This window comes from Gracilinanus agilis, chromosome 4, assembly GCF_016433145.1.
Source record: "Gracilinanus agilis isolate LMUSP501 chromosome 4, AgileGrace, whole genome shotgun sequence".
In the NCBI taxonomy this organism is placed as follows: domain Eukaryota; kingdom Metazoa; phylum Chordata; class Mammalia; order Didelphimorphia; family Didelphidae; genus Gracilinanus; species Gracilinanus agilis.
The window spans coordinates 224,746,160-224,758,297 of NC_058133.1; the positions used below are offsets into that span (position 1 = coordinate 224,746,160).

General features: G+C 35.4%; 1 protein-coding gene across 1 annotated transcript in view; it reads left to right on the plus strand.

The window, feature by feature from the left end:
* The window catches only part of SMURF2 (SMAD specific E3 ubiquitin protein ligase 2), a 79,467-nt gene extending 67,641 nt beyond the window's left edge, over positions 1–11,826 (plus strand). The window contains exons 14-19 of the mRNA XM_044675161.1: positions 100–278; positions 1,053–1,190; positions 6,662–6,782; positions 9,261–9,462; positions 10,463–10,538; positions 11,249–11,826. Coding sequence (XP_044531096.1) covers positions 100–278; positions 1,053–1,190; positions 6,662–6,782; positions 9,261–9,462; positions 10,463–10,538; positions 11,249–11,348 — 816 coding nt within the window. The 3' untranslated portion in view covers positions 11,349–11,826. The remainder of the gene's footprint in view (positions 1–99; positions 279–1,052; positions 1,191–6,661; positions 6,783–9,260; positions 9,463–10,462; positions 10,539–11,248) is intronic.
* The last annotated feature ends 312 nt before the right edge of the window (positions 11,827–12,138 follow it).

Below are 12,138 nucleotides of genomic sequence, written 5' to 3' on the forward strand. Positions count from 1 at the left end.
ACAGAAATTAGAAATTTTAATTCTTCTAAAAATTGTTGCTTTTAAAAATCTTGCTTAGTACCTATTTGTTATTTAAATATAAAAACTTTTAAATTTCAGGAGCATTTATCATATTTCCACTTTGTTGGGCGGATCATGGGGATGGCTGTATTTCATGGACATTACATTGATGGTGGTTTCACATTGCCTTTTTATAAACAATTGCTTGGAAAGTCAATTAATTTGGATGACATGGAGTTGGTTGATCCAGATCTTCACAACAGCTTAGTCTGGATACTGTATGTATTAATCGATCCTTCATTGTTCTGTTCATATTGGCAGAAATTTGATTTCTTAAAATTGATGCACGGTCATACGTAGAATTAGATTGATTTAAAAGAATAAAATTTAGTTGCTTTATTACTGCTGGTAGCACAGTAGATTAATGAACTGATAGCTTTTAAAAGGAGTATGAATGAATGAACTAGTCTCAATTTGAAAGAAGTGTTAATAAGCTTAGGAAAATTACCCCAGCACTCCTGTATTTTTTGGAATTAAGGTTTCTCATTCTGCATATTCAGGGTGCCAGTAGGTGCCACTGATAACAAGTAAAAAGACACTTAAAAATTCTTTTTTCAGGCAGATCCTAGCTTATGTATTTGAAATTCCTTTCCATACTAACTTAGCAAAGTGTTAGGATAGGGTCATCTTTTTTTAACTTATTCTAATTTAGTAGAGAAGCACCTCTGAAAAGTCTTCTCGGTATTATTTTCAAAGTATATCATATAATCTGATTGTTTGATTGAGCAGTCTAGAAAGTGAAAATAATTTTTCATTTTTCATGAAGTATTTGTGATTAGCCTTCCTAAGAACTATTTGAGATAGTGACAAAATTAGTGGGTAACAAAATTGGTTCTTTAATTAACTCAAATGCTTTAATTGTCATGAAGAATATTTCTTACTCAAGAACACAGTAATATATCTTCTTTGTTTTTTTGTCTAGGCTGTATCTACATCTGTGGAATGTGTTTCAGATTTTTCAATTATGTTCTTGCTTTTTTTTTTCTTTCTAGTGAGAATGATATTACAGGTGTATTGGATCATACTTTTTGTGTTGAACACAACGCTTACGGTGAAATTATTCAACATGAACTTAAACCAAATGGTAAAAGCATCTCAGTTACAGAGGATAATAAAAAAGAATATGTCAGGTGAATACTTTTTTTGTATTTCATATAGTATTGTCTGATTACGTTGCTCTTTGAAAAGTACTTATTTAACATAGGAATACCACATTGATCTAAGTGTTAATATAAAAATACTTGTACTGTTTCAGTGGTGCTAAGTACAGTTCACAAATTATGCAGTCTGTTATGGCATAAGTGCAAGAAATATTTTTCATCATTTTAGTAAATATTAAGTGAGAATTGGAGAAAATGTTGGGATACAGATCTTGATTAATGTAAACTTGAATCTAATATAATTAAGACTTTACAGAGTCACAGAATTGGATGGGACCTTTCTTAGATTTATCTTGTCTCCCAAATTAATCTTTCCTTAGTCTAGGATTTGTAAACAGCTTTAGTCAAACATTAAGCATTTATTAATCACCCCTTGTATGCCAGGTAGTCTGCTAGGTCTTCAATGTATCCAAAAAAATGGTGAAATGGCCCTTACTCTGTGCACGTGTGCACCTATGCTAAGCACAAGGAACACAAGGGGGGGGGGGGGGGGCTAAGTTCCTTACCTCAAGGATCCTCTACATTCTAGTAACAAAGAATATAAGATATGTAACAGGGAAAAATTTAGGTATTATAGATATAAATTTAAAGTGTGGCTGCCAGGAATCAACAATTCAGGTTGATTCCGTAATTAAATCAGATCCAAGTCAGCATCGGGTTGAGGCAAGTTTATTTACAATCAGGAAGGTAAAGTATAGGAATAAAGAGAAAGGGAGAGGCTAGTCCAGGCCAAAGGCCTGGACAGAGAGAGAAGAAGGTTATAAAGCTTAATAAATGAAGCTGTAAGCCACAAGGCCCAACAGCCAGATAGGCAGAGTTTGGAAGCAGCCTAGGTAGGCCAAGGAAGTCAGCCTAACTTACCCACGTGACAATACAGAGTGTAAACTGTCTGTGGTCTCAGGAGATGCTTCAGCACAGAGTTCGAGACAGCAACTGCCTCCACAGGAAGTCAGTAACATACTTAAAGAGATAGTGTCCTTCGTCACTTCCCGTGGGTCCACCTCTAATTCAAATGGACAAATGGCAGTCTCTGCACTGATTTGGACTGCCCAAAGGGCAGTCCCCTATTCTTGATTTGTTACTTATTGTCACGTGTGGGTAACTCGTCTTCCCTCCCCTCTAAGGAAGGTGAGGATTACTTCATTTCTAGGCCTAGGATGGGTAGATTTTTGACTATGAATGGGCTCAAGCTAATTCCATTTACACAGATATATATCAAGGAACTCAGGTTCTTAAGCTTTTAGCAGTCCTAGAAATTTGTGGTCCCCTTCTCAAGATATGGTTTTTAAATGCATATGATATGAAAGAATGCAGTTACATTGAAATATATTCATCAGAGTCTTTTAAAAAAACAAAGTCATATAACCTAGATTGAAAACTCCTGGTTTAGATGGAAGGTAATCTTGGACAGGTAGGGGAGAAGGGTTTGTTCATGGGAAAGATCTCCTGTTGAAGATGGGATTCCAGGTGAATCTTGAAGGAAGCCGGGGAACCTCGAAGTTAGAAATGGAAGGGACAGGCAATGGTAATGCATAAAATCAAGGATGGAATGCCTGTGTGAGAAAAATAGCAAGTAGAACAGAGTAGCTGTATCGTTGAATATATGGAAAGGAATATAGTATAAGAAGACTGGAAAGGTAGCAAGAGGGACCAGGCTATGAATGGCTTTGAATATCAAGAAGAGGGTATTTTATTTGATCCTAAAATGAGAAACAGTCGATTGATTAAGGATTTAAGTGGAAAGACCAATGCTTTACAAAAATCACTTTGCCAGCTGTTTAGGAGATGAATTGGAATCAGGAGGGGCTCGAGGTTGGGAAGCCAATTAAGCAACCATTGTAATAGTCTAAGCAAGAGACGAAGACCTTACCAAAGGTGGTGTCTTTGTGAGCAGTGAGAAAAATATGGACGTCTGAGATGTAGGGCAGAATAGCGAGTCAGGAATAATGGCAGAGGTTACAAATTTGGGAGACTGGAAAGATGGTAGTACTTAGAAATGAATTCAGAAGAGTGTATGGAGTGAAGTGGGAAAAAGAAAATAAGATTGGTTTTGGACACATTGAATTCTTTTTCATTTCCTCCTACTCTCATATTTCACAGATAAGGAAACTAAGGCCCAGAGAATGCTCAAGGTTACAAAGGAAATGTCAGGAATTTGAAAATAACAGAAACTTATCCCTCCTGAAAGAATTTGAATAGACTATACATGAGAAAGGTCATGGATATGGAATTAGGCATGCCACACTAATATGCAAGATTTTGTTTAACAAATTTTGCTTAGTCAAGATTTTATCAGATTAAAAAGAAAAGCTAACCTAGGGGAATGATTTTCAGCAACTTGAAGAATATAATTATTGCTCTGAGTTTAACTTTACTATTTCAGGGTTTTGCTAAGTTTAACATCTTCTCTAAGTAGTTTAGAAAAGTAGTTAGGATTCACATTTCTAAGGTGGCTGCTTGAACAAAAACAAGTAGCTCTGTTCACAAACACCGGATCCAGGAAAACCTTGGGAATTAAACTACTAAACAAATCAAGTAATGATTGAGAAAACCAGTGAAAAACTATATGAAGACTTCTTCCATGTCAGAAATGCACAAAAAGTCAGTCAGAAGCCCGTGAACATTAGGAAAAGGAGCCTATCGTTGAAGTCAATGTCTATAAATGGTGCCTATTAGAAGCCTTTAAGACTCTCTACTGCATTTTGAACCTCAAAGATCCAGGGTATATCAGTACAGGATCATAGGTGATCCTAAGTCTAAGATCTCCAAGTAAAGATAATTATCCAACTCAAAAGAACAGTAGGAAAGTAGAGCCTGGTCTTGTTATGAAATCCTAATTTAGTAACTAAGGACAGAGAGATTAGTAAACATAAGAAGATCCAAACAGAAAAAGAATAGATGCCCCCAAATCCAAATCCAACCTATAAGTGCCATTAGAATTGCAGGAAAAGATTGAAAGGAAAAATGGGTTTTCCACAAGTCTTAGAAGAAATTTAAAGAAGATTTTTAAATGGTGTAAGTTTTAGAAGTGAGAATTTGTAAGAAATTAGTTTAAAACTGATAGTGATTGTTTCCAAGTAACAGACTCCCTAAAAATTAGAATAGACCAAACCAAAAACTCTATGAGTCAATTAGAAAATATTAGAGTAAAATCAAAATTTTTTTTTAGAAATAGGATTTATAACAGTGATTACCAAAGTGGGCGCTACCTCCCCCTGATGGGTGCTGCAGCGATCCAGGATGGCGGTGATGGCCACAGGTGCATTTATCTTTCCTATTAATTGCTATTAAAATTTAAAAAAAATTTAATTTCCAGGAGACTAAGTAATATTTTTTCTGGAAAGGGGGCGGTAGGCCAAAATGATATATATACCAGGGAAATATGGAAAACAAGTCAAGGGGAGATGGTTTAGCAAATATCCTGAAAACCATAATAAAACCCTTTTTTTTTTTTTTTAAAGCCCCAAATAAGTGTGTTTATAAATGTATCCTTTTTTAAACAATATTTTCCCCAATTACATGTAAAACAAATTTTAACATTCATTTTTTTTTAAAACCCTTGTACTTCGGTGTATTGTCTCATAGGTGGAAGATTGGTAAGGGTGGGCAATGGGGGTCAAGTGACTTGCCCAGGGTCACACAGCTTTAACATTCATTTTTTTTTTTTTTAACCCTTGTACTTCGGTGTATTGTCTCATAGGTGGAAGATTGGTAAGGGTGGGCAATGGGGGGGTCAAGTGACTTGCCCAGGGTCACACAGCTGGGAAGTGTCTGAGGCCGGATTTGAACCTAGGACCTCCTGTCTCTAGGCCTGACTCTCACTCCACTGAGCTACCCAGCTGCCCCCTTAACATTCATTTTTAAAAATTTTGAGTTCTATATTCTCTTCCTCACTCCTCCCTATTCCTGAGACAGTATGCAATTTGCTATAAATTTTACATGTGCAATCATATCAAAACATTTTTCCAAAAACCATAACAAAATCTTGTACATTATTTCAAGAAATCATAAGTGAAAACCACAGGACGAAGTAAAAATGTAATCACCTCTTGAAAGAAATCCCAAAGAAGATGACCCAGGATTGTCATGGCCAAAATCAAAAGCTTCTATATCAAAGAAAAAATTACTACAGACAGCTAGAAAAAGAGATGAAGGACCAAGGAACCACATTTGGTATTACACAGGTTCTGGTAGTTTCTCAGGCTTAGAATATAGAGTATTCTAAAATAGAGATTTCTCTCCATAAAATTTTTACAAAATTAAGTGAAAAGTTATTGCTTTTGTTTTAAGGGGAGGTCTTTGCATTTATTTAGGGTCAAATATAGTGGGATTTAATAGGAAAAGTTGCAACCCAGGATTTAGGTTTGATAAAAAGTACATTTGCCACCATTTCCTGAACATATATTAATGATAGTACATAGCACCTGAATTAAGGGTATTTAATTTGGATACAGACCTACTTGAAATCAAGCAACTTTATATCTTTAGGTCAGAACTTTTTTTTTTTTTTAAACCCTTACCTTCCATCTTGGAGTCAATACTGTGTATTGGCTCCTAGGCAGAAGAACAATAAGGGCTAGGCAATGGGGGTCAGGTGACTTGCCCAAGGTCACACAGCTAGGGAGTGTCTGAGGTCAAATTTGAACCTAGGACCTCCTGTCTCTAGGCCTGACTCTCAATCCACTGAGCCACCCAAGCTGCCCCTAGGTCAGAACTTTTAAAACAAGATAGAAAAAATATTTTTCTTGCCAATGAGAGACTGTCATTATGTCTACACATTGACCATCTTCCAGTCTCCCCCTCCTGCCAGCACTTTTTCCTGATTAAATACATTCTCTATCATTTGAAGGCCATCCTTCTCAGTTTTATTTCAACCTACCTTTCCAGCTTTGTTATACTTTGCTCTCCTTCAGATATTTTTTAGTCTGGCCAAACTAGCCTTTTTGTTTTCTCACACATGTAAGCATCTGTTTCTATGCCTCAGGCTGTCCTTCATGCCTAGAATATGCTTTCTAACTTTGCTCTTAAGATCCCTAGTTTTCTGCAATCTCAGTTTAAATGCTATTTTCTCTGTACTTGTTCCACCTCTTCCCTTAATTGCTACCCACCCTCTAGCCATTAATACCTCTTTCAGCCTAAATTTATTTTGTGTGTATTTATACTTACACATTTATGTTGTACACACATGTTGTCTCCCCTGATATAATATAGACTTATTGGGAACAGGACTATTTTCATTTTTATCTCTGTGTCTCCAAAGTCTAGCACAGTACCTGGCACATATAGGTGATTAATTTTTTCTTAATATTATAATGTTCTAGATTTCCAAAACAAACCTAACATTACCAAAGTTACAGGATCTTCCAATAATGTTACTGAGTATTTTATTGCTTTACCTAGGCATCATTAGATCACTAGAAACTCCTATATTATTATTACAGGCTTTATGTAAACTGGAGATTTTTACGAGGAATTGAAGCTCAGTTTCTGGCTCTGCAGAAGGGATTCAATGAAGTAATCCCACAACATCTATTGAAGACATTTGATGAGAAAGAACTAGAGGTCAGTGTGCTTGTGTTATCATTGTGATTTGTTTGAAAAAAAGCAAACAGACTAGGTGGACTGTAGTAACTAAATTAAACTCCAGTCCTTGATTTCCATAAAGTTTATTAATATTTATGTGAACAGGAGAAGGCAGACAGATAGAGAAGAGTCTAAATTTATCCTGCCATGTAAGTAGTCTCCTAATGGACCCCTTAGCCTCTTCCTTTTGGCTGCAATGCCCTGAGAGAATAAAGAGAGCCACTTCCTGGATCCCCCTCCTTTTACACCCAGATAAATTTCCCAATCATTTCCAGGTCAAGTGCCTAGGTCACCATTTGGTGATGCAGGCACACTCATGGCAAGTCTCTGGCATGACTTAGCTCTAGCTGTATAGAGACAAAAGTAGGACCCCAATGCATGATCCTGGGAGAGGGTTCCCTTCACAGAAGACTTTTGTAATCCCGTGTATAGTCTGTTAGTTTCATTGCTGCAACTTGTATCCCCCCCTTGCCAGTACACACACATATGCATGCACGCACAAACATTGAGATTTTAGATCATTGAATTTAGAATTGGAGAGAAGTCATAGAGAAGCTTTAAGTCAACCCTGCCTGTTTACAAATGAGAAAACTCAAGCCTAGGGAGGTGTCTTAGAAGTAAAAAGTGCAGAATCAGGATTTGAATCTAGATCTTCTGATTCTAGCTCCAGTCTTCCTTCCATTTTGCCATGCTGCATTTTATTATTACTGCAAAGCCCCCAGATTATTAGCCATTGTAAAGAGAATTCAAGGAAACAAGAATAATTTAAGATGGCCCTTCATTGACCACCTTCCTTGAACTAGTAAACTGAAAGCTTTCAGAAAATGTGAGGTGGTTAAAAGCTAAAGGAAGAATGGGGCTCAAAGGACAGAATATCAACTAGTGATAACAGAGAACTGATAGTAGAATGTCTATGAATGTTCAGGAATTTTTTATTCACTGTGGGAAGTTTGTATTTGTCTCAAAATTGAAAAATTTCCCACCTATTCTGATTCAGTGTGATTGCTACTTATCTAATTAGTAACTGGGGTGGGGGGCGCTTGGGAGTTGGGGGACTCATTTCCTTCTGCATCGGTACACTGGGACTCCTTTTGCTTTTCCATGTATGATATGATAAATAACCTATTGATTGGTTCATACTCTTATGTTATGACTCATTTTGATGGCTTTTAGAGTTTACAAAGTCCTTTGCTCACAGCAATCCTTTCTTTGTATGTGGATAGATGTGCATAGATGCGCAAATACACAAACCCTTTTGGTGTGCTCTCTGCTACTCTCTACTCATGTCTAACATTCCGTATAAAGTATGGGGTATATTTTAGATCCTACACTAAAAGAATCTTAATCTGTACTGTTTCATTTGTACCCCAGTTGTGTAGCAAAGCTCTCCAATTGTTCAAAAATGGCCCAACTGAGATGACAACATTAAGAGATAGTTCCAAAACTTAGAGTAAATCTCTGGGGAAAAAATAGAATCTGAATTTTTTTTAATGGGATTTTTGTTCTTTACTTCTTCCCTTACTCTCCTCTACATCAGATTTCATTAGATCACAGTAATTATTGAAGATGTTTAGGTTTGCTAAAAGTTTGTTCTTCCAGTAAATGGTGATTATTATGATAATCATGATATATGATAGTAGCTATATGATAGCATATACTGATAGTCTTCCTCAGAAGCCTGTTGTATATAGTCAGTATCATTCATACATATACATATGTATTTTTTTAAGCCCTCACCTTCCATCAATGCTGTATATAGGTTCTAAGGCAGAAGAGCAGTAAGGGCTAAGCAATGGAGGTTAAGTGACTTGCCCAGGGTCACACAGCTAGGAAGTATCTGAGGCCAGATTTGAAGCCAGGAGGCTTTCAATTCACTGAGCCACCCATCTGCCCCCAGGATCATATATTTTAGCTTGGGTTGTATTCAGATTGTTTCTTTCATGCTATTTTTAGCTCCTTAACAAATTTATAAACTCCTTGAAACTTTATGGTCTATGAATGCAGGAACCAACCACATTCTCTAACAGTGCTAGTCATTTACACTACTCAATTAGTTTTAAGTGACCAAAATAGGAGTTTTTACTGCTCAGGTTACATAATCTTGTCTTTTTAGCTTTTTAAAACATTTTAAAACATTTTTACTTCAATATTAGGGAAACTTATTAAACTTTTTATCTGAGAATTAAATCAGTGGAATTATGTTGTTCCATTTTTACTCCTATGTTCCCTTGCAAGGTGCTTAACCTCTTTTGGCTTAGTTTCTCTAAATGCAAAATGAAAGGATTAGATTAGATTATTTCTAAGGGATCTGCTCTGACCTTGTCTGGTTCATTATGGAACTGCTAGACATGTCTCTTTTGGCTTTTTCCATCCATTAAAAGAAATATTGCAAAAATTTTCTGATATAGAATGTTACAGCAGTTTCATTATAACCATTACCTGTCCATTTATGAACAGCTCATCATCTGTGGGCTGGGGAAGATTGATGTTAGTGACTGGAAAGTAAACACGCGGTTGAAACACTGTACCCCAGACAGTAATATCGTGAAATGGTTCTGGAAAGCTGTGGAATTTTTTGATGAAGAAAGGAGAGCACGATTACTTCAGTTTGTGACAGGATCTTCCAGAGTGCCTTTGCAGGGATTTAAAGCTTTACAAGGTGGGAGATCCCTGACAGTAAGTGGATTTGAAAACTTTGCAGTGTGTGTGTGTGTGTGTGTGTGTGTGTGTGTGTGTGTGTGTGTATTCATTTATTTATTTTTTCTCCTCCCTCATGCTGTTCTTTATCAATAGCTCTGTTGTCATTTTTTTTCCTTCCTTTCTTGTCTCTTGATTCTTCAAATCCACTCCCCTACCCTGTCCCACCCCACTTGTAACTTTAGATTAAAAAGATTAGTGCATAACTAATTCAGTGCTCTTCTCTATACTTTCTTAATTTACATTTTCAGCTATAAATATCTACAAAGATATATATATATGTATATATATGTATATGTGTATATATATCTCTCTCTATATATATATCTACAAAGCTTATCATTTTTCAGCCACTTCTTGGGTTATGTTTATGCAAGAGAGAATCAGACAGAAATAACATTTGTTCTACATGTACCTTTATGGATTGTGTTCCTATGCTCTATTTTATGATGTAAATTAATCTAGATACATTTTTTTGCCTTGCTATCTACTTACTCATTTTAAATAGCATAGAAGCATATGTTGACCTAGTTCATGAATTATCTTTGTAATATTTGCCATCTTGAATTTCTAACAACTATTTGAATCCAAAATTTATATTATTTATATTATTTTTCATGGATTTGTTAATTTGTCATTTGTCTTTGCATAACAAAGATTTATTTTGGATAGACAGTAAAGTTATCAGTAACAAAGTTTTCTTCAGAAATGTCATTCTAGAAAAGGATGCCTAGGGGTGTGTGTGTGTGTGTGTGTGTGTGATGTTAGGAATGGAGCCTTTTTTCAAACTTCATTACCTACTTTCATATGGTATTATATTGTTTCCTTTGATCATTATGAGCTTATAGAGGGTTATATATAGCATTCTCTGTATGGACTATGCCTTTAATAATTTCATTTTAAGGCTAGTCATTCATTTAATGTACTCTCTCATGACTTTTTCACTTTGACTTCATTTACAGGTGCTGCAGGTCCAAGACTATTTACAATACACCAGATTGATGCTAGTACTAACAATCTGCCAAAAGCTCACACATGGTATGTTACATTTTTCAGCTTCCTGTCAGAAAATAGAGAAGGACAAAGGTTTTTTCCTCCTCTAACATCACATTTAGACTGAATCGATTGAGACAGTTTTTATAGCCAACCATTACTAGCAGACAGGTTTTTAAAAAAAATTCTTTTTTCTCACACAGTTCTAATGTTAATATAAGTTTTTGTTCAAATTTTTCATAATTAGACTTAATTGAAATAGGACTAAAAGCCAGCTCCTTACCAGGAAAGGAACTTTTGAAAGTCTTGTTTTTGTTAGTAATTCATTTTGTAGTAATTCAGCATCTTTTAAAATTAAGTACAAAGAAACAATTAAGTGATCATCCATTGAGTGGAATTTCTGTTTCTAAGTATTGTCTTAATTTTCTGTCTTTGTGATAGACCTAAAACAAAAAATGCATAAGTAACTTAGTCTAGGGCAGTGATTCCCAAACTTTTTTGGCTTACTGTCCCATTCCAGAAAAAATATTACTTAGCCCCCTGGAAATTAATTTAAAAAAAATTTTTTAATAGCAATTAATAGGAAAGATAAATGCACCTGTGGCCATCACCACTCTCCTGGATTGCTGCAGCACCCACCAGGGGCCAGTAGCTCCCACTTTGGGAATCACTGGTCTAGGGTATGAACTTCATAAACAAATACTTTGAGTAGCAATGTATAAATTCACAAAATCATCTTATTTACTTGTTTACAGCTTCAATCGAATAGACATTCCACCTTATGAAAGCTATGAGAAGCTTTATGAGAAGCTGCTAACAGCCATTGAAGAAACATGTGGATTTGCTGTGGAATAATGAACTTTGCCAACTTCTTGAAACTCCATTTATGTATGTTTGATTGATAGCTCCCCCTCCAGCCAACATTCAAGAAATGCTTGAAGTTCAGGCACTCTTTTTCCCTTTTCTACTCTAGGACACCTTAAGGGAGAAGGGTAGTTTTGGAATTTCCTTTCTGAGAAAAAAAAAATGGTCTTTGTCATGAGGCCACTCCGCTGCTATTTAAAACTATTATCTTGAACCTACAGAATGCTGACTTTTCTATGTTTTCAAAGTCTGGCAGTATTTTACTCTTAAAAGACTACTATTATTTTTATAAAAGGTAATCTATTTTGTTTACCTATAAGAATTTGCCTTTCTAAAACATCAAGACACAAGTTCAGCAGTTGGTACAAGTCACATTTCAGCTTCTCTGAACACATACCAAACAGCTACTATAATACTCTTTTTAAAAAGAAAAATAAAGTTATTTTTGGATTACTCTAATTTTGGATAAATTTGGCTAAAAGAGTCATTAACCTTTTAAGCAAGCCACTTATATATTTAATTGCATTTTCTTATAGTAAAGCATTATATTCTGCATTTTATATTGAATACAATTGTTCACTAGGTAGGTCTTTTCAAATAGTTCTTCAAGCATGAATTTCCTGGAAAACAGTTATACTATTTTGGTCTTTATATCACTTGTCAGATTTTTAATGCAACTACTGTTTTAGTGATTTTTCACTTTGGGCACAATACTTTGTGTTCATGGTGTCCTTGTTTTTAAGAGATTTTTTAAAAAGACTTTTATAATGAGTCAACATTA